Below are 27475 nucleotides of genomic sequence, written 5' to 3' on the forward strand. Positions count from 1 at the left end.
TCAAGCCGGTTCTTGCCTCCTCCTTTCCTCCTGAACAACGTTGCAGGCAGTAATCAAATTGAAAATAAAATGAAGTGTATTTATGCATTTTGATGTGTTTGTTGGACAAACCCTTCCAAAGACATTGCAACATGGTTTTATTACACACAGAGTGATAATTCAAATGATAATTGAAAGTTAAGTTGGTTAGATTTGCGATGTAAAGTAAGAAAAACATGCAAACATATCTCCAAATGCTTCTTTAGATTTGACGCAGAATCCTTCGCAATTGACAAGATATGAACTTTTGGAAGGCAGAGTTTAATCTCTGATTATGTAATCCAGATTACATGTAATCCATTACTACCCAGCATGGCAAGAATGTATTTAACATCAAAAAATTACTTTAAGGATGTTTAGATATTTTTACTGAAAAAAGACAAAATACTGATTAAGAAAATGTTTTTTTGCTGAGCACACTTATAACAGCTAGAATGAAAGGAGACTCGCACACACCTCTCACACCTACAGGACAGACTCCAACTAGCTCCCGAACATACTCGCATATTACAGGGGCTCTTTGTGGATAGCGAAGTCAAAATATCTCCATGGCAATACATGCAGCAAGAACCAATTGCCTCCACTTCAAAGGCTGAACCACTTAAAAGCGCTGCAGCCAGGAGAGAGTGAAGGATATGGAGAAAGTGAAGGAACACCTTATCTCCTCTCCTGATGGCAAAACCCTTTAGCAGGCATTACTTTCACAGCCGCTTCCTGTGCAGAAAACGCCCAGCTCATCAGTCCAAACACAAAGCCCACGCAGACTTTACCACTTGCTGACAGGATATACTCTCTCTCATTGATCTACTTACCCTTCCAGGTGAGTTAAACTCACGATACAATCCAAAAGCTAGGACATGAACTACATTTTTTCAGTACTTTGGTAAAAGGCTTGTGGCTTGAGAACTGCAAGGTTTATAAGTCCAACTTGGGTTTATACAACTCACCATGACTGATGCATAAAATTACAGTGTGGACCCCTTCTCTAGGCCCAATGAGTAGTGAAGACAACAGTGGGCCCCCTTCATCACAGGTCAAGGACAGCGTAGCACTGCATAGCCGGTTGTCCCGCCTCTGATGACAGTTCTTTTAACAAAGTTTAAAATTACAACTGACTTACTAGAAAAACCTGATATGTAAACTGAGACACATCCATTGGCCATTAATTAGAAAAACGTACCTTATTTAACAACATTACACATGTGTGATGCATGTAAGGAAAAGGGTGGGGTCAGGGGGAGGGACTAAGAGAGACAAGGAGATAGAAATAAGACAAATGCTAACTGCACCCAAACATGCAGCAAAAATCCATCAGAATTAAAACCCAATTTCCTCTTTAATATCTCGCTGAAACAGATAACAAAAAAAGTGTCTTTTTCATAAAGAGAGTGGCCGGTCAATCAATACCCTTATAAAAGCGTGGTTAGTGTCTCCTCAGCAGACCGACATTCTATATTTCTCTCGCAGAGCCTCCGGCATGCCGTTCGGCTGTGATAAAGGGGCCTCCAGATCTCATTTTTAATGTCCTTCTCCAGCATGAAGGGCAACTGACCAGACAAAGGGGCCGAGCTGTTGCATTCAGTATGAGAATAATGAGAAAAGGAAATGTCGTCTGATATGGTAGAGTGTGTTTGTAAAAAACATAAAAGTTTGAATAATAATTCTGGACTCGTGCTCTCCATTAGAGATAAAAACAATCAAATATGAGCTACTACTTCTAATGGACTAAATTATGATTCAATAGACTGTATTTGCAGTTTGAATCCTCTTTCATTGTTACAGATAATTACGCCTTGATGTTGCTACACTGGGTGAGTTTAGACTTGTGTAGACAAAGATATTTTAAAGGATATATGATGTGTAATATTTCATAAAATTCAAGTTAATGGGGTCCAAATGGTTCAAGTTCCAATAAGCACATAAAGGCAGTATAAAGCTAATCCATACGACACAAGTGGCTTAATCCATGTCTTCTGAAGCGATATGACCATTTTGGGTGTGAAAATGTAACTCCTTTTCTAGGGTTTTGACAATATGGTTATCTTACGATTCAGATGCACTTTATGACTTTGTTCATGATTCAATTTAATCTCAATTCAATAAAACAACACTTAAATGACAAAGTATGACAAACAGTCTGAGCTTAAAGGGGCATTCAGTAGTTCTCTAGCTAGCATTAGCATTGCTCTTCTTTGTGTACCTTTAGTACAGATACGACAGTGGTGTTAGACGCTGTACTGCCATCTATCGACATGGATCAGCATGATTGTCTCTGCTGCCCCCACCTGCTTTGGAATATCATTTGCATCTGGAAAATGTCAGAGTTTGAAGTAAATATTAAAGTTATTTATTACTACTATAATCTTATTGCTTTGCCTAAAAACATATGCTTTGGTTAAGGACAGATTATTTTTGTCCCTCATATCAAGAATCTTTGGAGACTAAATAAACCTGAAATTATAAATAAACCTTAGCCTGAAATAAACCTAAATTATTTAGCGGTACAGAAAGTTATGGTAAAGGAAAGATTAGAATGGTTTTTGATAATCAAATTTAGCATGTCCATTAATTTGTGTTTTGTTTCTAAGTAAACCAACGTCATGGTTCACTCAAAATACACAACAATCAATGTGCCAAGCTACTAAATGAACGAAGACGTATGCTGTTTCATAGTGGTTGGGGTAGATACAACCCAAAAATAATCTTTTTGCTCACTTCTTGCCTAACATCTTGTAAATTGCATATTGTCAACAGCTAAGTGTCTGTTGCGCTAATGCCTGTAAGGCTGTTGGGCTCATATTAATCATGTTGTCTGAATTCACCTGAACTGATTTGCTGAATCAAAATATGGACGTGACATGTGAGCAATAGCCAATGGGATTACTGCTTTTGGATTACTGAAGCAACCAGCTGGCAGAGGCTTCTACTGTGTTTTATAGGGATAGTTTACCCCAAAATTTTAATTCTCTCATCATTTACTCACCCTCATGCCATCCCAGATGTGAAATAATCCTTTAAGATGTAATATTCTGCTTTACTTTCAATGGGAAATATCAGTTTTAGATTTCCAAACAATCTTTTTACAATCAGAATAGAATACATGTAGAACAAGTAGTACTACAACAGATGGTATGGCCCCCACAGACCCGGATCTCAAAATAATTGAATCTGTCTGTGATTAAATGAAGAGACAGAAACCTGAGGCAAGTTCTCCAAGAAGCTTGGAACAACCTTGAAAAACTGCACAAGTGTTCCAACTGCACAAGTGTACATATTGGTGCAGTTTTAAAGGCATAGGGTTATCACACCAAATATATATTTTTTTATTTTGTGTGTGTGTGGGTATGTGTATATATATATATATATATATATATAGGGTTGAAGTCAGTTTACATACACGTAGGTTGAATTCATCAAATCTCACAATTTAACCACTCCACCGATTAAATATTAGCAAACTATAGTTTTGGCATGTCATTTAGAACATCAGCTTTGTGCATGACATTAGTAATTTTTCCAAAAATTGTTTACAGACAGATTGTTTCACTTTGAATTGACTATCTCACAATTACAGTGGGTCAGAAGTTTACAAACACTAAATTAACTGTGCCTTTGAGCAGCTTGTAAAAGTCCAGAAAATTATGTCAAGCCTTTAGGCAATTATATTCTGATAGGCTAATTGGCAAACTGGAGTCAATTAGAGGTGTACCTGTGGATGTATTTTAAGTCTACCTTCAAACTCAGTGTATCTTTGCTTGGCATCATGGGAAAATCAAATAAATCAGCCAAATCCACAGAAAAAGATTGTGGACTTCCACAAGTCTGGTTCATCCTTGGGGGAAATTTCTAAATGCCTGAAGGTACCATGTTCATCAGTACAAACAATAGTACACAAGTATAAACATCATGGGACCACAAAGCCATCATAGCACTCAGGAAGGAGACACATTCTGTCTCCTAGAGATGAACATAGTTTGGTGAGAAAAGTGCAAATCAATCCCAGAACAACATCAAAGGACCTTGTGAAAATGTTGGAGGAAACAGGTAGACAAGTATCTATATCCACAGTAAAACAAGACCTGTATTGACATCACCTGAAAGGCTGCTCAGCAAGAAGAAGCCACTGCTCCAAAACTGCCATAAAAAATGAAGACAGTTTGCAAGTGCACATGTGGATGAAGATCTTACTATTTGGAGAAATGTCCTCTGGTCTGATGAAACAAAAATGTAACTGTTTGGCCATAATGACCATCGTCATATTTGGAGGAAAAAAGGTGAGGCTTACAAGCCCAAGAACACCATCCCAACCATGAAGCATGGGGGTGGCAGAATCATGTTGTGGGGGTGCTTTGCTGCAGGAGGGATTGGTGCACTTCACAAAATAGATGGTATCATGAGGAAGGAAAATTATGTGGATATATTGAAGCAACATTTCAAGACATCAGCCAGAAAGTTAAAGCTCGGTCACAAATGGGTCTTCCAAAAGGACAATGACCACAAGCATACTTCCAAAGTTGTGGCAAAATGGCTTAAGGACAACAAAGTTTTGTGATTGGAGTGGCCATCACAAAGGCCTCTTCCTCAATCCGATTTTGTGGAAAAATTTGTGGGCAGAACTGAAAAAGCGTGAGCGAGCAAGGAGGCCTACAAACCTGATTCAGTTACACCAGTTCTGTATGGAGGCCAAATGGGCCAAAATTCCAGCGACGTACTGTGAGAAGCTTATGGAAGGCTATCCGAAACGTCTGACCCAAGTTAAACAATTTAAAGGCAATGCTACCAAATACTAACAAAGCGTACTGCAAACTTCTGACCCACTGGGAATGTGACGAAATAAGTAAAACTGAAATAAATAATTCTGGATTCACTCAGCACGCCCTGGATTCGAACTTGCGACTCCAGGTGTGTAAGTATACACACTGTATATATATTTTATATTTATTTATTTTTTCCTTTTTTTAACAATCGTTTCAGTCAATCCCCCCACAATACAAGCACTCTCTCTCTAGTCACTGTGAGAAGGGGCTGTGTTCTCTAGTGCAGAGGTGGAGTGTATGGACCGCCCCCACCTATACCTCCACACCTTCTCAATGCTCCTGACAGGTGGTGTTTGCCTCCCAGACAGATTGCACCTCAATCTGGCTTCTGATGGAAGTTAAATGTTTTTGTCTTTCTTCATTCCCTTGCCCAAACTTCCAACCCTCTAATTATCTACTAATTATCTCTTTGATTAAGGAGAGTGTGTGCGTGTGTGACAGTGACTGTGGTGAGGATTAATGGAGCAGTTGTTCCAGTGCATTGATGACACACTAGGTGTGTCCCAAACCATACACGTCTGCCCTATTCTACACCATTTTGTTGTGTAAGTAGTGCAAGTAGTATGTGTACACTGAAAAAGCAACAAAAACTAGTGTACTATGCGTACTCAGATGGTGCACTTTTTCAACCGTATGGAATGTTGGACACTTCATGCACTCATCTCACGCAGCTTGCCGTAGCGGAAGGGGGTGGGGTTACCGGCAGCGATGGTGATCTGGCAAAACAGTTGTAAATAATGGAGAATATGACAACTAGCAAAACTTCTGTGAAGCCAGCACCTTACAAAAGTCAGATAAATGCTTTATCCTCTTACCATGCTGTGTGAATATGTACAGTATATTATTGAGATATAGGTGCTGAATATAGGGTGGCTAGTGCTGAAGCTAGCGGCAACACATCACATGTGTTTGAAATGCCAATTCCATCAACTGTCTTATGGCGAATGTTTCCCTGCAGTAAAAAAAAGTAAGTGTTCGATTTGGGATGATACCACACATTGAAATAGTATGCATAGTATATTTTGTGCACAGTGTATAATGTCGCTTGGGACATAGCTATTGATACCAGTATGAATTAAGTGTATTCACTGCAAGACACTGATGCAGCGAAGACACTTAAAGGCATAAAATTACAAAACTTAAACAAAAAGATCTTCCAAAATGGCTGAAGCATTCTGGGACAAGTATTGGACCCTGGTTTATGACTTAAGAGGACAGTTCACCCAAAAATGTAAATGATGTCATCATAAATACAGTATATGCAGGTAGCCTAAACATAGCTGTTTACAGTTGTAAATAATTATGTAACTACATAGTTATGTATTGATATATTGGAGCATGCTGTATAAAATAAAATGTAATTCATTCATTTAGGAATTAACAGTGAGGAAAACGTGCCTTGTTATTTTGAATATGTTTTTTTTTCTTTATGTCGGCCAGCCGTAATTTCAATTAATATTTATCACAACCACAAACAATCAAAATGATCACATTGAGATTCTAAATGTATCAGGGTTTAATTTATAGAACTCTAAAGTAGGATTTGTTTTAGAGTCCAGCCTCTTAATAATCAAAGCGTTTCCCAACGGGTGTCCCAATAAGGTCCTTTGAAGTTCAACATCTCAACATCTCCTCGATAAAGAAAGTGTAACATCGCTGATTGGGATAAAGCTATTTCCATATTAAAGTTTCTTTCTGATGGCTCAATTTGAACCTTAGCAGTCTTTCATAACTGCACTGTCACGAGTTTGAGTGTTTCTGCCGACACATTCTCATTAACAATGTTTCTTAGAAGCCTGATGTCAAGGTCCTGCTGGAAGTTTTCTGGGCTGGACTTATGCCTCATAAGTGTTTGTAAGGTGTTTATAAGTGTACAGTGGCCCCCAAAAGTATTTGGATACTTGAGTCACACTAAAAATATTGTTAGGTAACAAACCAATAAGTAGCATCAGCAATCAAATAACGCTAGAGATTTTCTAAGAAATAGCTACAATTTTCAACTGGTGTCAAGCTGATTTTCAGTTAGCCTGATCTCATGAACATTACGTGATCATGGCAACATTTGAAAGTACGTGCCTTATTACAAGTTTGGCTATATTTTCCAAGTGAAATGTCCAGCGGGGGGCGCCAAAAGCGAGTGAAATGGTGTCATAATCAGAAGATGTTTTTAAGGTTAATATTTTATAGAGGACTTAATGAGTAAAATATATCTCCCTAACCTAAACTTTAACCTAAACCTAACCAAAGATGATCTAAAATCAAATAAGAGGTGAACAAAACAGACATTCTTAACCTAAACCAACACCTCAACCTAACCAATAGTGTCCAAAAAGAAAATGCTAAATTAAAAGCACATTTTCTGAAACAACCACACAATTTTGTGTCACTTCTGATACTTTTGTTTCATATGTTCTTCCAAGATCAAAGTCCAATACTATCTGGTGCGCTATGGCATATGCTAATCACATTGGAATAAGTGTGTAAATGTAGGTGAGTGTGATAAAATGTGTAGTTTTTCAAATGATGCATTATAGTAAAAGTGTTTTGATATCATAACATAGCAGTGTGTGAGTATATGTATGAAAAATAAGTGTTTATGAAGACATAATCAGCCATTGCACTTGTAAATTGTGTGGAAGTTAATAAAATGTGCAGATGTTGTAGCTCCTCTAGTGTTAATTTCATCAAGAAACTGCAACCATTTTAATATGTGGCTCAAGTTTCCAAATACTTTTAGGGGCTACTGTATATGTGAACACATGTTGAGCTGGATGACTGGCTGCTAGTCAGCGTGCCTGGATATCAAGAAGATATCGCTTCTTTTCTTTCATTCATCATTCACTGGCATTGGATTTCGGGAAATTCTACGTGACTTTTGTATTCTATTATTAATCAGTTTGCCCCTTTAAACCCAGCCCACTTTATCACATTAAACATAAACACAAAGAACTAGCGTTCAGCGACACAGAGGCCAGGCTTTGAGCTTCAAAGCCAGTCGACCTACAGAGCCATGAGTGTGTGTGTGTGTGTGTGTATGGCTACTGAAAACCCTCGCTGGAGCACTGTAACTCATTTTTCTGGATGCAGAAAGTTTCATATTCACAGTAAAACTGTAACCTTTGCCATCAGAGGACACCCGAGCACTGCTGCACTTCTACTGTTTGTTTGCATCAAAGCCCTACCATAGCAACGCAGAGAAGTATATACTACTGTAAATGTTCAAATCCATACTGAGAGAGAAAGGGAAAGAAATAGAGAAAGAAAAGTACTGTTGCTTCACTAAAGATGATTGTTGCTGCTAGATCAATTTACTTTGCTAGATTTACAATTTACTTTTTACTTAATCAAATTAAACTAAAGCAACAAAATTCTAGAACATTTGATTTTATTGCATTCTATCCATTTAAATTTGTAAAATCAAAGCTTACTAAATCCATTTGAGTTGGGACTACACTGGTGGCCAAAGGTTTGGAATAATGTACAAATTTTGCTCTTATGGAAAGACATTGGTACTTTTATTCACCAAAGTGGCATTCAACTGATCACAATATATAGTCAGGACATTAATAATGTGATAATTTACAATTACAATTTGAAAAAAACTCAAGTGTTCTCATCAAACAATCCTCCACGTGCAGCAATGACAGTTTTGCAGATTCTTGGCATTCTAGCTGTCAGTTTGTCCAGATACTCAGGTGACATTTCACCCCACACTTCCTGTAGCACTTGCCATAGATGTGGCTGTCTTGTCGGGCACTTCTCATGCACCTTACAGTCTAGCTGATCCCACAAAGCTCAATGGGGTTAAGATCCATTACACTCTTTTCCATTTATCTGTTATCCAATGTCTGTGTTTCTTTGCACACTCTAAAAAATTATTTTTGTTTTTCTGATTCAAAAGTGGCTTTTTCTTTGCAATTCTTCCCATAAGGCCTGCACCCTGAGTCTTCTCTTTACTGTTGTACATGAAACAACCAAATTGGCAATTTAGCATGATTACTCAAGGATAAGGTGTTGGAGTGATGGTTGCTGGAAATGGGGCCTGTCTAGATTTGATCAAAAATGACTTTTTTCAAATAATGATGGTGCTCTTTTTTACATCAGTAATGTCCTGACTATACTTTGTGATCAGTTGAAAGCCACTTTGGTGAATTTAAGTACCAATTTCCTTCCGCAATCGCAAAATCTATACATTATACCAAACTTTTGGCTGCCAGTGTACTTTAATACTTTTTGTGGTGTAATGAATCTAGGCATGGGATTTTCATTTCTCAGCATGCTTTGCATGGGACTCGAGATTGACAAGTGTTGAAATTAGGTATTATTTTATACATTTGTGAGCAAGATGAGAATAGTAGAAGATTTGTTAATGCTTAATTGCAATGCAGTATATTGTTAGTATATTGGTATTTAAAAAGAGTGCCTGGTATACTGGAGTTTTGAGTTAAGTTTTTGAGACTTAACTAAAAACCATGCATAAAATTAATTTTCTCAACATGTACACACATGTTGCTGACATATTATTTTAGCAGAGTTTGTGCTGAATACAGTGTTATCAGACTTTAGCCATTAATATGTTTTTAAGCAACTGAAAAAAGCACAAATGTCAAGGCATGTCAAAACTTCTCCAGGGCCCAAAACAGCCTCAGAGGGTTAAGTTTTGAACGAGTATATTGCATGGAATCAAAAGCACAATAGTCATTCACAACCAAAATAGGTCTAATGATCCTTTATTCAAATATGCATTACTTCAATTTTTCTAAGAGACTTCAGCATGTTTAATCATCATAAGCTTTTCCCCACAAATGACAACAGAGCATCTCTATCATACTGTGAACGGCTGTGCAGATACATTTATCAAGCTATACAAAAGAAGCTATAAAAAATAACAATGACTTCCACTAATTTTTGTATGTCATTGTAATGTGTGGTCATCACTTACTTATATTCATGTTTCATTCGGCCCCTTTTCCTGTTGAACAAGATCACCAAACTGAACAAATGACATGCAGCTCCACCTCTCGTTCAGCCAAACAGCAGACCTTGTTCATAACTGATTCGTTCAATTTATTCGCGATTGAGTGTACCAGTACATTCAGTTAATACATGAGCGACATGACCGACTAGTTCAGCCAAGCGTATTCATTCAGCAGGTCAAACCAATAATATGCAATGATACACAGCCAGCTCTCAAATGCTATTGGCTTGCACTTTAGTCAGTCTTGGAAAGCAGGACAAATCAACAAAAATGGAATTTGCATGTCCACAAATGTACAAAGACACTTTAAAAATAGAGTTTATATACCATAACCGTTTTCACCATAAATGGCTGATCTTATTTTTTTTAATATTTTGTCAAATTCTTGGCTTGACTTTTACCAAGACATAAATAACTTCCTCTTTCCATTCGTAATTCATGTAATTTAACTTTATAGTCTTCAATTATGTTTACACATTCAAACATTAGGGATTATGTGCATACATATAAACTTGTTTTATTAAATTTCACACCTTTCAATCCTTGTTCAGTGTGACTAACTCACATGCCGAACGTAATGCCTTCTCTCATTCACTCAGTCATCACTTTCACAAAAGTGATGACAGGGATTCGTTCATTTCTTTTGGCGATGAGTTTATTAGTATAATCTGTTAGTTCATTAACAAGATGTCTCATCTCGTTCTGACTTAAATGACTGACTTGACTAGTTCAATGAAGGGGTGTACTTGTTCAGTGGGTCAAACCAATGAAATCCTCCATCACAAACCTGATGAAGTTGAGTTAAAACTACAATAGTAAATTAATCTGACTTTATCCAACAAATGATGTTGGCTTCAAGTTAGGGTAATAACTTCATTTTTTGAGTGCTAGTTTCACCTCCCCCTTACCTTGTCTACCTAATTCCAATTCTATGCCGCCCTCCTCCATCAAAATGTGATGTTTTCATTGTTTATTTTATTTTCACAACATTGTTCCCTTTCTAAGAAGATAAATTAATCTTTCCAGAAAATCTTCTCAAACACACTGAGCAGTGCATGCCTTTACAGAGACAGCAAGAACAAAAGCTGATAAAAATCCCAAAAGGCCAATACATTTACACAAACAAATGTAATCCCTACAAGAATACTGATGTACCATTTACAAAGTTCCAGCATTTTCTAAACCAGATAGTTGCCATGGATTATTTAAACACCAAAGACAATGATTATTATATGAAAACTACTAAAGGCCAGGAGCAGGATTTATATGATAATCTCCAAGCTCAGTGCACCTCCCTGCTGAAACATTAAAAGGAATAGTTCACCCAAACATTACTGCTCTTTCTGAACAACAGTTCATAGTGACCACAGCTGGCTAGCTCTAAAAAGGTTTCATTATAGTATTGGCTAGCACCTAACTATCAATTTAATTAACTATGCAGTATATAGTATGTGTACACCCCTAAAGGATCATCAGTCTTCCCCAAATCTCCACTACTATAAGCTAAAGTGATCTGAGCAGATGGCAAAGAAGTCTGACTTGAATTGACTCTCTGATTGGTGTTAGAAGTGGCTGCAGGCAGTCAGTGGTATTTAAGGATATTTTTCTGTGCTGATAAAATGTCAAGGTTGCCTCCAACAGGTGTTGCAGCAATACCAATTTATCTAGCGTCGCACCAGCCAATGGGGCGGTTGAGCTCAGTTAACATGCAACTGTGCACATATCACTGTCTGATAAGTGTGCCCACACAGAGACATGCAGCACACCATCTCACACTGACTCAGAGTTCCTAAAATTGGGAATTGCTGCATGTGTGTGTAAGGTGATATAGGGCTGGTTGATGTGAGGAAAATTCGAGATGATTTTAAACGTTATTTAAAATTAAGCAACGTATTTTGAAATACTTTCTGTTAGAGTTACTAAGTTTGATTCATTACCATGACTCAAAGAGACAGAGAGAGTGAGAGAGAGAGAGAGAGAGAGAGAGAGAGAGAGAGAGAACAAAAGGAGTGGCCAAGAAAGAGAAACAGACAGAGAGAAAAAACAGAGATGATAGAGAAGGGAAGTATAGACCTCATTCAAGCTATCACCATCTTTGACTTTTAATAGGAATGACAACAAGGCAGTGAGGGATAGATGTACTGCAGTTTAAAGTGTTTATGGATCGTTCTGCAGACAAAACATTGAAAAAATATATTTCTAAGAACATTCAGTAGACAAAAAACTCCAGACAACAAGAGTTGTGGAAAATCAGATGTGATCAAGGAGCTTTTTGCTGCTTTATACCGTTTGTGCCATTGAAGAGATAGTAAGTCTATCCCTCACAGCCTCATTGTCTTTCACATTAAAATTCACTGAGTTCTGAAATTTATAGGGACACGTTTTATATAAGGATACAATGTAATTATTATGTACATATGTGTTGTTGCATTGTTCTTACATTTTATGTACCTGCATTTATTTACCTCTGTATTTAAACTGTTAACCTTACACCTAATCCAGGGGTTGGCAACCTCTTTTGAGAAAAGGTCAATGAGAATTGGTGAGTGGATTTGCAAAAGGAGAAGGAATGCCCACTCTCATTCAGATTTTTTCTTTGGAGCCGAGTGGTTCAGCCAAACTGAATATTACTGCTGTACCATTCACATCTTAAGAAGCGTATGTTGTTGGATATACAGCGCATTTCCAGCGGCTTTCTCTTCTTCTGCACGACGAGTGTAGATTTCGCCCCTGGGCGCTTCGACAGCGCTAAAAGTTTGTATATTCCTGCTAAATAGTATATTTTCTCTATTAGAGCACAAACATTGACATTGAACGTATTTTTAAAGAAACGTCTTTATAAAGATGCCTTTCCGTCTTTGTGTGATTCCTTCTTCCGAAGTGAGAAATCGGAGAGCGCACTGGTGATGTCAGATGGCGAGGACACCACTGGGCTGCCACCTTTGAGTCTGCCCGAAGTTTGAGGCTGTCGCAGAACTGACCGACATGCTTTCCAGGGCCACCGTGAGAATCGGGTTGGACTGAAACCCTCCACCCTCCCCTGAATGTTCACCCTTGCCATCTTCTCCTTTGGTGTCAGCAGCGGCTGAGGTTGCTGCAGGCAGCCTCAATGCTACAGCGGACACTCCAGCCCCAGGTGGTCCAGCTGATTTGGAGTTGATTTTGAAAAGCACAGGTAGACAGTTCGCTTCCCAGGAATCCCCCCATTATCCGCTCTGGTATTCCTTGACGAGAGCCCCCCTCAGGACAGACACGCTGGCACACAGATGGCCCCGGGGGCTGCACATATATGCATTCCCCCTCAGTGGGCCTAATTGCACAGACCCTGTGCAAGTTCAGGGAGGATGATGAATGAGTCACCCTTGTGGCCCCATATTGGCCCACCCAGACTTGGTTCTCGGACCTCACGCTCCTCGCAAAAGCACCTCCCTGGAAGATTCCCCTGAGGAAGGACCTGCTTTATCAGGGATGGGGCACCATTTGGCACATGTGCCGAGACCTCTGGAACCTCCACGTCTGGCCCTTGGAGAGGACGCAGAAGACCTAAGAGGCCTACCACCAGCAGTGGTAGACATGATCACTTAGTCCAGAGCTCCCTCTATGAGGCAGCTTTATTCCCTGAAGTGCAGCTTGTTCATGAATTGGTGTTCTTCCAGAGCCGAAGACCCCTAGAGATGCGCAGTTGGGTCAGTGCTTTCCTTCCTACAGGAGAGACTGGAGGGGCAGCTGTCCCCCTCCACCTTGAAGGTATATGTAGCCGCTATAGTGGCTAACCATGACGCAGTGGATGGTAAGTCCCTGGGGAAGCCCAACCTGATCATCAGGTTCCTCAGAGGCACCTGGAGGCTGAATCCTCCAAGGCCATGCCTCTTCCCCTCATGGGATCTCTCTGCAGTCCTCCTGGGCCATCGGGGAGCCCCCTTTGAGCCCCTAGAGTAAGTCAGTCTCTTTGAAGACGGCCCTCACCTTCATCAAGAGGGTTGGGGACCTGCAAGCGTTTTCTGTCAGCGACATTTGCCTGGAGTTTGGTTCGGCAACCCAACCCTGTCGTTGCTGTGTCCGGTGAGTGCTTTGCGCACCTACTTGGATCGCACGCAGTGCTTTAGACGCTCTTTGTCTTCTTTGGCGGATAGCGGAAAAGGGAATTCTGTCTCGAAACAAAGGCTTGCCCACTGGATCGTGGATGCCATCGCTCTGGCATACCAGGCCCAGGCTGTACCCGACCCTTTGGAAATACGAGCACACTGTACTAGGAGTGTGGCATCCTTGTGGGCACTGGCCTATGGTACCTCTCTAGCAGACATCTTTAGAGTAGTGGGCTGGGCAACACCCAATACATTTGCGAGATTTTACTATCTCCGGGTTGATCCGGTTTCATCCCGTGTTTTGTCAGATACGAACAGGTAGAGTTAGGTTATACGGAACAACTGGCTGGGTGTATCGCTTGCATATAGCGCCCTTCCCCTCCTCTGAGGCAAAAGCGTGCACTTTTACCCCCAGTCGAGTTCATGGTTGTGGACCATGGATGTCCTTCCTCCCTAGCCCTATGGCTCGTGATTTCGGCAGAGGAGTTCGCAGCTAGACCTGCAACGAGTACTAATATGCCCTGTTCTGGGATAGTTGTTACACAGGTGATGATTACTCAGGTAAACCCCTGTGATGTATTTTCCGCTGTACGCTCTTCCGGTCGGCAGAGCCTCATTTCCCTTGGGGAGCCCTCTCTGCCCCCGGCCACCGTGTTTGTAGAGCTCCTCAAAATTAGCACAAAACCTTAATGAGAGTGGGCATTCCTTCTCCTTTTATACCCGTATGTCTGAAGGAGTGGCATGCAAATTCCACTTGCCAATTCTCATTGGCCTTTTCTCAAAAGAATAGTGGTGTTCAGGGCTCTCAAGAGCGACCCCTAGTGTCACTACATCGACACAACTTCTAGTTCCCTCCATTAGGGAACGGAAGTTATAACTGTAACAAAGACGTTTTCCTTATTACATCACATGTTGTTCTGAAAACAAAAAGATACAAATAAATCACAGAATGTATGCTGTCATCCACGCAGTCTGACCAAAGCAAAGCGGGCAAGTTTATTCGCGCGATTACCCGAAAGTGACGCGCTGCCGGCTCTGATGTGTGAATGGCTTGCATGCGCACGGTGAGTCTCGTCACAATTTAATAGTGTTTATTACATTTCCCTCCCAATCAGCTCATAAAAACACGGTGCGTAATCACGGGTAAGGATTACATCAAGATGTAGACTGGAATGCTGGTGTGTAATTTATATAAATAAATTAGTCTACTCCTCTCGCTGTTGCTGGCGTGCCAGTGATTATCAGGACTGTGGGAGGTCCTGCAGATGGTGATTGGTCAAAAATCTGCATTGAGTAAGGAAAACATCTCCACAGCCCCCATAAGTAAACAACTAGCTGCTAGATTGCTACGCAGAGGATTGCGATAACTTTACAATTACCTTAACAGAAATAACATATAACAAAGTATCCAAAGAGAATCACCAGTTTCACGCATGTGTGTGTGATTTCATCAGGAGACATGCTTTGAGTTTTCATCGCATGTGTACTTTGGGCATTCTGTCTAAGATCTCCTTTTGTGGTTCGTGAAAGCAATTGTATTTTTTTATGAACTTTTTTAGTAACTATTTAAATGTAATGATGCAGGTTTACTAACAGGAGGAAAGGGGTATCACATCCTTCTATTCCACACAGAACGGTGTCGCTGTCTTGTGCCCCACACCTACATACGTTACTGAAAGGCAAGCTGTCAACCAATGAAGGTGTGTGACTAAATATTAAGTGGAGATTTTCTGCTTTTGAGGTTATCTTGTAATGTGGCATTATGTTAAAGCTCAGATCAAAGAAGGTTAAGGGTGTGCTAGCTTCTGCTGGATTTTCTAGAAAAAGCTTTTTGAGCTTGCGCGATGCCGTTTATCAGAGGCAGCCGATCATTTCTTCACATTTCCCAGATGGGTCTCCTACGCTAGCTCACTCTTTCATCCGTGCCGTTTGGACAAGCATGCTTTGGCTGGACTGTTATAAGTTGTTTAAAATTGGAAATGGCATTTGAGGCTGATGTCTGACCTTTCTACATAATCTCTTGTCTAAAGTCATACACACAGCGATAGAAAGTTTCAGACCCTTTCATTTTTTCACATATGTTTGAAAAATTTCTCAAAGAGATTTTAAAACACAGCAAAGCATTTTACCCATGGAATGTAAACAACCCATTAAATTTGGGTCGTAAACAACTTATCTTAACCCGCACCAAAAGCAATAAACAGGATTTTAAAACATATCCTAAGAGATATGACACTTTAACGTTGGGAATTAAAAAACCTGTAGGTGTGAACAGGGGTATGTGCTTAAATTGAAATAGAGAAACATGCTTTTTACCAACAGAATGGCGAAGTTACAGCATCTACCAACTGGGGTGAACTGCCAATGCAAACCATCCAAACCCTGATACTGTTCCTTGCCATCAACATCATACTCATCCTGTCTTTACTGGCTGTAACCAAAGCTAAACTGTAGGTATTGTAGAAATTGTGAGAACAGAAAAAGTATAACCAGTGACAGAGAACAGGAAAGGAAGTGCATGGCAGCACGACAAATGAAGGAGTGCAAGGGCAAGACAGAGGTAGATACAGAGAGATACAGGGATTGTGAGAGATTGCTGGGGTGTTCTGGCTGATAGGGGGTCAATGCTTCTCCCCAGAGCCCCATTACTGGGTGGCATTAATGGATGTGGAGGGCCAACAGGGGCATGGAGAGGGCCCAGAGAGAGAGAGATTGTGTGTGCAGCTCTGTGTGTGTAAGAGAAGAAGAACAATTTGATAGTATCTCCTCTTCACTGCAGCCACCAACACACCATCAATCACTGCCAAACACTGCCAGTGTGTGGAAACACACACACACACACACACACACACACACACACACACACAGCAAAATGCAAACTCTAAAACACCAATACACACACACACACACACACACACACACACACACACACACACACACACACACACACTCACACTATAGGGCTTGAATAAGTGCTCATTTTTACAAATCAACTAGTCGCCCAAAAAGGCCAGGAGTTTCAAACAAGGGGTCACAAGGGCAGAGAATTTGAGATAATTTTTTTCAATTTTACAATATGTTAACATTCTAACTGGTGTAGGGCACTTAGAAGGGAGCACAATCTATGCTGTAGGATCGTTCCAAACTGAATTTCCAAAAAGAATTACTTAAAAAGTGAGTTCTGAAAGAACGTTATCACCTTTCAGCCCTCTGAAGCTCTCACAGCAGGGTAATTGCCTTTGAAGGGAATAGGGCATAGGGAAGATAACTTTTTAATGGAACACGGGAGTTGGATGCAAAGAAAGTGGCTGGAGTCTATTTAGATTTTTAACGCATGCATTTTTTTTTAGGTTTCTCGGCAAGTAAAGCAAGAGTAAGTGTTCTTTAGTCTTTATATTCAGTGTATTGTGATTTAAACCATTGATATATTGTGATCTTTTCCTCACTTGTTTCTCATTCATCTCCACTGAACTTGCACAACGGCTTAAGCCTCGTCGTAAATATGTCAACACACCAAAGAAACCTGAGCCCATCAATGAAATTCAAGGGAAATGTAAGTGCAGCATAGTTCAAGCGGGAAGACTAGCAGCTATACATCATCGTACCATTAGCTAGGTAACTCCTAGCCAATCACAGGTAAGCCATTGCTTTATAAGTCTACTCACAATATCTCATTGCTGTGTCAGTGTGCTAACACGGCAAGCTCCACCACCCCACCACCACCAGTTGATTCTCGTCCTGCACAGGAGTAGGATCCTTACTACTATAATTTCTTCGGACCGCCAGATGGGGCTTACGCCAAAGAGAGTCATTACATTTCTGTTTTATATTCATCAAATAAATGTCATCTTAAATTTCATTCAAGTCTGCAAGTCTTCCTGATAGAACTTAACATTTAACTCTGCTTTCTAAGACATAGATTGGAAATCATGAAATTAATAACAATTATTTTATTCTATTGAATGTTTTAAACAGTAAGAAACAAAAACCAAGAAAACTGGTTTGTATTTAACATGCATTGTGAACAAAAAGTGCTCCTTCCTAACTTTATTTCCACTTTTCCATAATTCCAAATATATTTGGCCTTTACACCTTATTATATTAAACTATTGTCATGCAGCCACACTGAGGCGACATCCACACCAATCAACATTAATACATTTGAGAATACACCTATGGCATGTTTACCTGCACATGGCAAGGAGTAACCCACTACTGGCTCATGGGTAAACTGTCGCTCATTGAGTCTGGTCACACAGTACAGGTGGAAGCACTCCAGGCAGATGACGTGACACTCAACGCACTGAAACACCAGAACTGGAGTCCTGTAACACACAGTAAGGCCTGAATCTTATTAGCATTGCATACATTTTAAAAACGATCACTACCATTATACCGTGTCCTTACAATTCTCCTGGAAAATAGATAGGACATAATGGACCAAATGGATACTAAGTGACCAACACAGAGTTTTGTCTGACAAAATACTTGTCACAATCACATCTGGTTAAGACAAAAGTTCAGATTAACATGGAAGACATTGCTTTTATTTTTTGCCGATTTGTCGCATCACGCCAGGTTAAAACACAGTATTAGTCCAAATTTAGAAAAGGAGTAGAGCGACCAGATGACCTGTTAAAACCGGAAAGTCCAGATTTTCCGATCCGTGTCCCATGTTCCAATGGAAGTACAGTCGGAATGCCGTTTGTCCCAATAATCAATCATATCAGGGTTTCTGCAGCTATCATCAAATGTAATTTAATGCTTTTTAATGCCTTTTTAATGGCATTTTTTAAATTTGTAATGCCATACACGACCCAAGACTAACCACGGATACATACATACATACATATATATATATATATATATATATATATATATATATATATATATATATATATATATATATATATATATATATATATATACACACACACACATACAATACATTTTTAAAATACCCATGTCCCAAATTCTGAATTGTAACCATTCAATTTTACAATGATGCTATGATGATAATCTTGGATATTTGAGAAAATCTACATAATTTCAATAAACTGGACAGTGAAGGAAAAACTCTGAAACTCAGAACTTTTAAAGGCTGGAACTTAATGTATGCTGAATTAATGTGCTATAGAGCTTACATAGTTTTAACTTTGTGTAAATAAGAGAATTAATCCATGTGCCTTAGTTTGTTCACTTTTAGTTCCAACTCCGACTCAACGTTTTTCAATTCATTGCATTTGTCCTTGAATCTCCTCAGAGTATTCGATTTTGTAATAATTTGAATCATTAGAGTGTTAAATTTGTTTTCGGCCTGCTCAGATAGTTGATCAGCATCCTTCTTAAAGCAGGCACACAGCTCCGTCAACATCTCCCTTTTATTTTTCAGTTCTTCCAGCTCATCTTCCAATGCTTTTCTCTTAAGTCCACGCTTGGCACCCTCTCTCTACCTCCTCTCTTCATCAAGGTAGATCCTGTATCTGGTCCTGGCTGAGGCTACAGAAGCCAGTAGTTCCTTTGTGAGGGACACTTTGAGTGAACCAAAAGTGAACAACAACAACAACAACCGCCATTCGCCACTAAGTGGCGGTGACGTCACCACGACCCTTGTGCCAGGCTATGTGCACGTTAAGGCCACGTGAAGTGTCGAACGCCCGCTGGCAGGAGGTCACGGGACAGATCCAACAGGTGACATGGGTCGAATGACTGAGATGACTGGCTGATGCACCACTTGTGCCCTCTACTGTGCCAACGTGCTGTGCTTTAGCCACCCTGCGCTCTGCTCGTTGTTGTGAGTGTCGCTCCTCTGCGCTCCGTTGTTGCAGCATGTTGTGGCAAGCAGCATCCTTCACAAGCCTCCTCCAAAGAGGCCGATCTTGACACTGCTGGTACCAGTCATCGGCAAGTCCACACAGCTCCACATCCTCCTATACCACATCACTCCATCTCTTCTCCAGCCCGTGCTGCGCCCGCTTAGCCCCCTCTATCCGGTCAAACAAAAACTGTTTAGGCATGCGGTGGCCAGGCATGCGGGCTACATGACCCAGCCAACGCAACCTTGCCTGCCGGAGGAGCTCACCGATGGGACTTTGTCCACATCTTTCAAAGATTTGTGAGCTCCTCACACAATCCAGCCTGGTTAAACCCAGGATGGATCTTAGGCAGGCCCACACACACACACACGCGCACACTTGGTCACAGACTAGTCTCTGGGCCTCAACAGTTTCTTCTTTTATGTTGCAAGTCTCTACTTCCCTGTTCACAGAGAAGCCTCTCTCTACTGTAACTTTCCCATGAGATAAGAGCAAGAGGCGTTGAAAGAAACTCCGAAGCTCAGGATATGTCTGGTTGAGAGTTTGATGGAGAAAAGCATCAAGTCGTTACTCCATGGGTTTGAAAGAGAGGAACTAATCACTTTTGCCATGCAGAGAGAGAAAGCTGTCAAATTGTTGCACAACAGCATCACCTGCAACACACAAACACAAAAATCAAGTCATTAAATCACATCACTTTAAACAAATGGCTATTTATTTATACAGATGTCACATTGGTACATGAGGAATTTGAACATGAGGAAGACTCATTAGGTGTTAAAATATTTAACACCTAATCATTTACCTTATTTAATTAAGCTTTATTTAATTAAGCACACACATTTAAATAAAACACAAAATTAAACTAATCCTCAAATTATCTTAAGATCAAAGTATATAATGAGAATATAGTTACAAAGCTGTGCATAACCTTTATTTTGAATCTATCTCTATAACATTCCTGCCAGCTGAAACCCTTCCTGTCAACTGCTTGTCCTGCAGAAATCATTGAACAAGAGACTTCATCTTTCCCTTGCACCATTCTGGGTCTCTGCTCATCATGGAGGGGTCTAAGCATGCAATCTGCCTGACAGTGGGGTATTTCAAAGGGCTCCTAAATGTGAGGGCAGTGAGTTCACTAACCCTGTTGCTTGATTTGCTCTGAAGAGCCTACCAAGGAGGGATAGCACACATCATGCAAGTAATATATAGGGAATGAATACAGTAGTTTTAAGTTTTATATGTATACATATAAAACAGTAACAATGCATTACCTTAAGGACAGAGTCAGCACCCAAGCCAATGTCAGCGTGGCTTGCACTGACCCATTTCTTCTGCTCATCAAAGTCAAGTTTGGTCAGTCTAAAGGGAGTGATGTCTTTGAGTAGCTCCAATTGATGACACGTCTCGCCAGACTCAAAGTCACAAAATGTGACTAGTTATTTAACATCCAGTTAACCAGCTTTGTTATTCCATCCTACACAGGTATTATATTCAATTATTCAATGTAGTATACCCACTTCAAAAGATCATACAACAAAAAATAGAAATTAGCCATTTAAATGAAGCAGAAATTAGATTATTACCATCATCAACTCTGTCAAGTCTCCGACAGAAATGGCAGGATTTGAATAAACAAAAAGTTCTGGATATCACCATGAAAAACTGAAGTTTGGCTAAGATCAGGGGATCTTTATTTGCTAATTGAATTGTTTCAAAAGAAGAGGTTCCAGGGTTTGGAAGTTCTTCTCTATGGACTGCCTCCACATACTCTTTAAGCTTTGGCCATACGTCAATGGCTCTCTGAAACAGGCAGGAGATGCTTCAGGTCTAATAGGCGCACACATTCCTAAGAATAGAAATAAATAAATGATTTGACATCAAATAGAACAACTAAAATTTTTATATACTCTTATAATTTCAAAAATAGCTTTTTAAAGTACAATCTAAAGGCAATACGATTCACTGAGGAATGACAAAGACATCATGTATGTCGATTATGTATTCTAGATTTGCAATAAAAACATGGAATACTATATGCACTAATCAATACAAAGAGCACTGTAATACTTTTATATAAAACCTGTATCTTCATCCTTAATTCATCCAAACACAATTCCATTATCAAAAAAGTACAACTATACTTACTTAATGTTGCAGCAGATCCTCAGTCTTTGAATATCCCATGAACTGTGATCCAAGATAACGGGACTGGACACAACCAGCCTCGCAAAATTTTATTTTTTGTCGACTGGTTGAAACTATCATCAAACATCAACACAAATGCTCCTGGTATTGTTAATCGCAGAAATCGATTTTATGGGGCAAGTCCAAATTTTAAAATGTAGCTGGTTTTGTCCTTTCCACAGGTGAAAGATTTGGCTAGATGTGAATCAGGAATCATTGCCTGGAACAACTCAGAAGCACCTTCATTGGATGCGTATGAGTGGTGCTGCATGGCAGTGTTCTGACACCAGAGCACCTCTGCCTGCAGCGTTGCATTCTAACCAAACGCTGCTCGAAGGCTGCTCGATTTTCCTTCGGTAGCGACTCCGCAGGAAGCGGTGGTCACTACAGCAGTAGTTGTGGTGTTTGTGGTGGTAGTAGTAGTTGCTGAAGAGGTTACTTTGTCAGTCACAGCAAAGTAACTAGACATATTTAATTGCTGTATGCCTTTTATGGCTGATTTGTGGCCATAGGACTGCATATGAGATTTAACAGCATTGACACATACAGTGAGGAAAATAAGTATTTGAACACCCTGCTATTTTGCAAGTTCTCCCACTTAGAAATCATGGAGGGGTCTGAAATTGTCATCGTAGGTGCATGTCCACTGTGAGAGACATAATCTAAAAAAAAATAATCCAGAAATCACAATGTATGATTTTTTAACTATTTATTTGTATGATACAGCTGCAAATAAGTATTTGAACACCTGAGAAAATCAATGTTAATATTTGGTACAGTAGCCTTTGTTTGCAATTACAGAGGTCAAACGTTTCCTGTAGTTTTTCACCAGATTTGCACACACTGCAGGAGGGATTTTGGCCCACTCCTCCACACAGATCTTCTCTAGATCAGTCAGGTTTCTGGGCTGTTGCTGAGAAACACAGAGTTTGAGCTCCCTCCAAAGATTCTCTATTGGGTTTAGGTCTGGAGACTGGCTAGGCCACGCCAGAACCTTGATATGCTTCTTAAAGAGCCACTCCTTGGTTATCCTGGCTGTGTGCTTCGGGTCATTGTCATGTTGGAAGCCCCAGCCTCAACCCATCTTCAATGCTCTAACTGAGGGAAGGAGGCTGTTCCCCAAAATCTCGCAATACATGGCCCCGGTCATCCTCTCCTTAATACAGTGCAGTCGCCCTGTCCCATGTGCAGAAAAACACCCCCAAAGCATGATGCTACCACCCCCATGCTTCACAGTAGGGATGGTGTTCTTGGGATGGTACTCATCATTCTTCTTCCTCCAAACACGGTTAGTGGAATTATGACCAAAAAGTTCTATTTTGGTCTCATCTGACCACATGACTTTCTCCCATGACTCCTCTGGATCATCCAAATGGTCATTGGCAAACTTAAGACGGGCCTTGACATGTGCTGGTTTATGCAGGGGAACCTTCCGTGCCATGCATGATTTCAAACCATGACATCTTAGTGTATTACCAACAGTAACCTTGGAAAGGTGGTCCCAGCTCTTTTCAGGTCATTGACCAGCTCCTCCCGTGTAGTTCTGGGCTGATTTCTCACCTTTCTTAGGATCATTGAGACCCCACGAGGTGAGATCTTGCATGGAGCCCCAGTCCGAGGGAGATTGACAGTCATGTTTAGCTTCTTCCATTTTCTAATGATTGCTCCAACAGTGGACCTTTTTTCACCAAGCTGCTTGGCAATTTCCCTGTAGCCCTTTCCAGCCTTGTGGAGGTGTACAATTTTGTCTCTAGTGTCTTTTGACAGCTCTTTGGTCTTGGCCATGTTAGTATTTGGATTCTTACTGATTGTATGGGGTGGACAGGTGTCTATATGCAGCTAACGACCTCAAACAGGTGCATCTAATTTAGGATAATAAATGAAGTGGAGGTGGACATTTTAAAGGCAGACTAACAGGTCTTTGAGGGTCAGAATTCTAGCTGATAGACAGGTGTTCAAATACTTATTTGCAGCTGTATCATACAAATAAATAGTTAAAAAATCATACATTGTGATTTCTGGATTTTGTTTTTTTTAGATTATGTCTCTCACAGTGGACATGCACCTACGATGACAATTTCAGACCCCTCCATGATTTCCAAGTGGGAGAACTTGCAAAATAGCAGGGTGTTCAAATACTTATTTTCCTCACTGTATTGTACCTAGCTTAAATACTTGCAAATACTGCAATACTGCAAAATCCTTCTCCATGTTGACCACCAACGGGCTGCAACCATGTCCTAAATTTTTCATCTTCCAGCCACTTTTGCTGGAATTTGCACTTCCCCATTTCTTTGCTCTAAGTCCAAGCCCGCCGCTGTCTAAACATTCGGCGTTACAGAAATTTTGCACCAGCCGGAGGCACTTACCAAACTGGTTCTGCGTGTTTATCACACCAGTGTACATATTTTGCGACAGCAAATCCAAGTTATTAATTATGAAGGCAATATTTAAAATAAATTGTTAATATCATTTTTTCAAAACAAACACAATTTTTTAATGTATGTAGGAGTAACATTTAGTGCTATATTGTGCCATTTAAGGCCTTAATTTTCGCAAAATCCATTTAATAACTTTTAACGCTTTTCAATGCCCCGCGGAAACCCTGCCTGTAAGTGCACTTAGTGACACCTATTGGTCAGGATGCTGCATCATTACCAATGCCATTATAGAAATTCACTATGCACAGTCATCCAGGATGCATTTAATCCATGAACGAAAGTGTCCAATAACAGGGCAGTTACTGGGATTAAGCGAGTAATATTCAGATGGTCATATAATGCTAACATGGCTGCCCCCATGAGGCGCCCCTGTCCCATGTAGAATAAAAAAAACTTTTAGAAGGTTAATGATATGACTGACCACCATCTCAAATGAGTGGCAATAATTTTATACATATGCTTTAAAATTACTATTCGTTTCTTTATAAGTACCAAAAAAAAATAGTGAGTGTACCTTTAAATGTTTTACAAAATTTACATTGCTGTGTTTCATGCTTTTTTTTTTGTCAGGATAAACAAGCAACGAGTAGCGAGAGGATCATTCATTTCCACAGTCAGAATCACACACATACCAAAATAGTAATATGTCCTGTTGCATCCCGATTCTTTGTCATGGTTAGCTGGTCACCCTAAAAAGAGTCATTTCAGAGTAATTTTCATTTTACGAATTTAGTACTAAAAAGCTTTATGCATTGGTGATGTATCTTATTTTTAATTAGAATTAAGTAACTAACCCAACTCCCCTCTACTCATTACTGTTGTTACCCATTATTGAAGTAAAAAAAAAAACAATCCTTTAAAATATTTTTTTCATTTAAATAATCAAATTCCAATTTGTCACACATTTAAAATAAAAAAGCGAAAATTGCCATTACATTTAGGCAATTCGAACTGAAGTGATTGGGGCAAGTGCATAAACTACACACTGTTTCAAAAGTAGAGTCACAAGACTTAATGTAAACACTATGCATGTTAACATGACTTTAGTGTGATGAAATCTCTTATCTACATGATTTTAGTGTAATAAACTTGCTTATATGGTTTACAGCATTGAATCATCATGGCAATGAAAGTATTAAAATTGGATATGACTAATCAAACAGCAGATACGGTAAGCAATTTTATAACACTTAATCATGTTGACACTAAAGTTTACATCTTGTAAATAGTCTTTTGATACAATGTGTATTTTATTGGTATTAACTGGCCCCATTCACCTCTACCGTAAGCACCTTGCCTTACTTTTGTTTTAAATAAACGAAGGGCATTTCGAAATGATGCTTTGTGTTAATCAATAATAAGCCACAAATTCTGTTGATTGATCTTAACTTGCATTAAATCCAGAACCCCCAGTACAACAAATACAACAATTATGTATAAACACTTTTACCATTTTACCATAAATTGGTATTAAAAGAAATGTTAATGGCCCTAAAAACATGCATAATAGAAAATATATTTTGACATGTATTCTTGACAGGTTTTGTGAGATTTTCGTAAGAAGAACCCACCAAAGAACAATTTGCATTAAATGGGGCTGCTGGGAGAATGGCAAGGGTGGGGTTTTAGTTTAGACATGTTGCTCATTCAAAACCTTTGGGAAAACCAGAACTGTCCTTGACGACCCTTATTATTTTAGCGTAGTACGCAAAACTCACAACAATTTTCTCTCCATCTCTTAAGAACTCCCCCTTCACTCGCAAATCCCAACTCACTTGAATGTAAGTCACCCTGCTAACACTGAGTTCCACCTCTCTGACCCATCTTCTGCCTCTATTGAGAGAGACTGCCCGTGTCCTTGTCAGTGCCCTTTTAAACAAATGGAGGAGATCTCTGAGGAGGAAGAAGAGAGCAGTGGAGGATGGCGGAAAAACAAAGCCCTACTCAGGAAGGTAATTGCGGCGCTACTTCAATCAGCCCTTGATTTCAATGGTTGTTGTTGGTGATTGTGCTCCATTGTGTGGTTTTCTACAGACGTTCGCCCGCCCCGACCCTCTTTGCGAGAACAGCAGGTAGGAGCGCTGCCACAGGACTGCCCCACTAATAGTCGACCTTCAACTGCAGGTCACTCAGCACACTCTTCTTTAGAAAATGTCTGCGATTGATTGAACAACTGCACAGCAGGAGGCAGATGTAGGTTGGAGATTATGGGGTTGGGGGCTTGCCTTCAAAAATGTTTGATTCAACCACTGTTTACTTCTCCAATGTCTTCCGATTGGTCTGCCAACCTGGTTTGTTTGCAAAGTTACTGTTCCTACTTAATTATTCGTCAACTGTTTTATCAACTGAACCTTGTGTGATGCTTTAAGATTTTACCATCAAGTTTTAGAAAGCAAAACGCTGCATGACTTCCTACTTGGAAAAGTGCAACAGCATTTAGGAACTCAACTTTCTAACTTGGAAACTCCACAATTCCAATTCTGTGTGGGTGACATCACAGCTAAGAGACACAACAGACTGTTTAGTTACACAAACTGAAGGCACTTACCTCTTATCGGACTTTCCACACTGGAGTGGACGCACTGTTTAAAATGGTGGTGGACATTGCGGTTTCTATAGTGAACGTTTTCCCAATTTTTTTAAAATTTACTTGTTCATTGAACTGTCGCAATCGTGCTATATGGCCCTAAATCAGCACTGCTGTGCATATATATATATATATATATATATATATATATATATATATATATATATATATGGATAGATGTATGTGTGATCCAGCGGCATCCCAAAACAAAGAGGATGAATTCCTTCTAATTGAGTTGGAATAAAGGAAGACACTCCATGGAAAGTGGAACCTGAATGCACTAAAACGGTAGTTCTTGTGCATGCAAATTTTGCCTGCAGGCATTTAAAATTGGACACATTACAGCTTGCTCGATATCTCCATTTAGATAGGGGTACACTGAGCTTAAAAAATAGGTAGTGGAGGATTTTAAGTATATATTAAAATATTTTAAATTTTTACTTTCATTTTATATATAAGATTTTGTCAATTGTTGATCATGGATTCATTGAAATCTGCTTTGGAGCTTAATTTAAAGGAAAAAAA

The 27475-nt window shown here is 39.7% G+C and overlaps 1 protein-coding gene across 1 annotated transcript in view; it reads right to left on the reverse strand.

The window, feature by feature from the left end:
- The window catches only part of LOC127618215 (E3 ubiquitin-protein ligase parkin-like), a 171307-nt gene that overhangs the window by 59266 nt on the left and 84566 nt on the right, over positions 1-27475 (reverse strand). Inside the window, exon 7 of the mRNA XM_052090547.1 lies at positions 18108-18244. Within this exon, the coding sequence (XP_051946507.1) occupies positions 18108-18244 (137 nt within the window). The remainder of the gene's footprint in view (positions 1-18107; positions 18245-27475) is intronic.

This window comes from Xyrauchen texanus, chromosome 24, assembly GCF_025860055.1.
Source record: "Xyrauchen texanus isolate HMW12.3.18 chromosome 24, RBS_HiC_50CHRs, whole genome shotgun sequence".
In the NCBI taxonomy this organism is placed as follows: Eukaryota; Metazoa; Chordata; class Actinopteri; order Cypriniformes; family Catostomidae; genus Xyrauchen; species Xyrauchen texanus.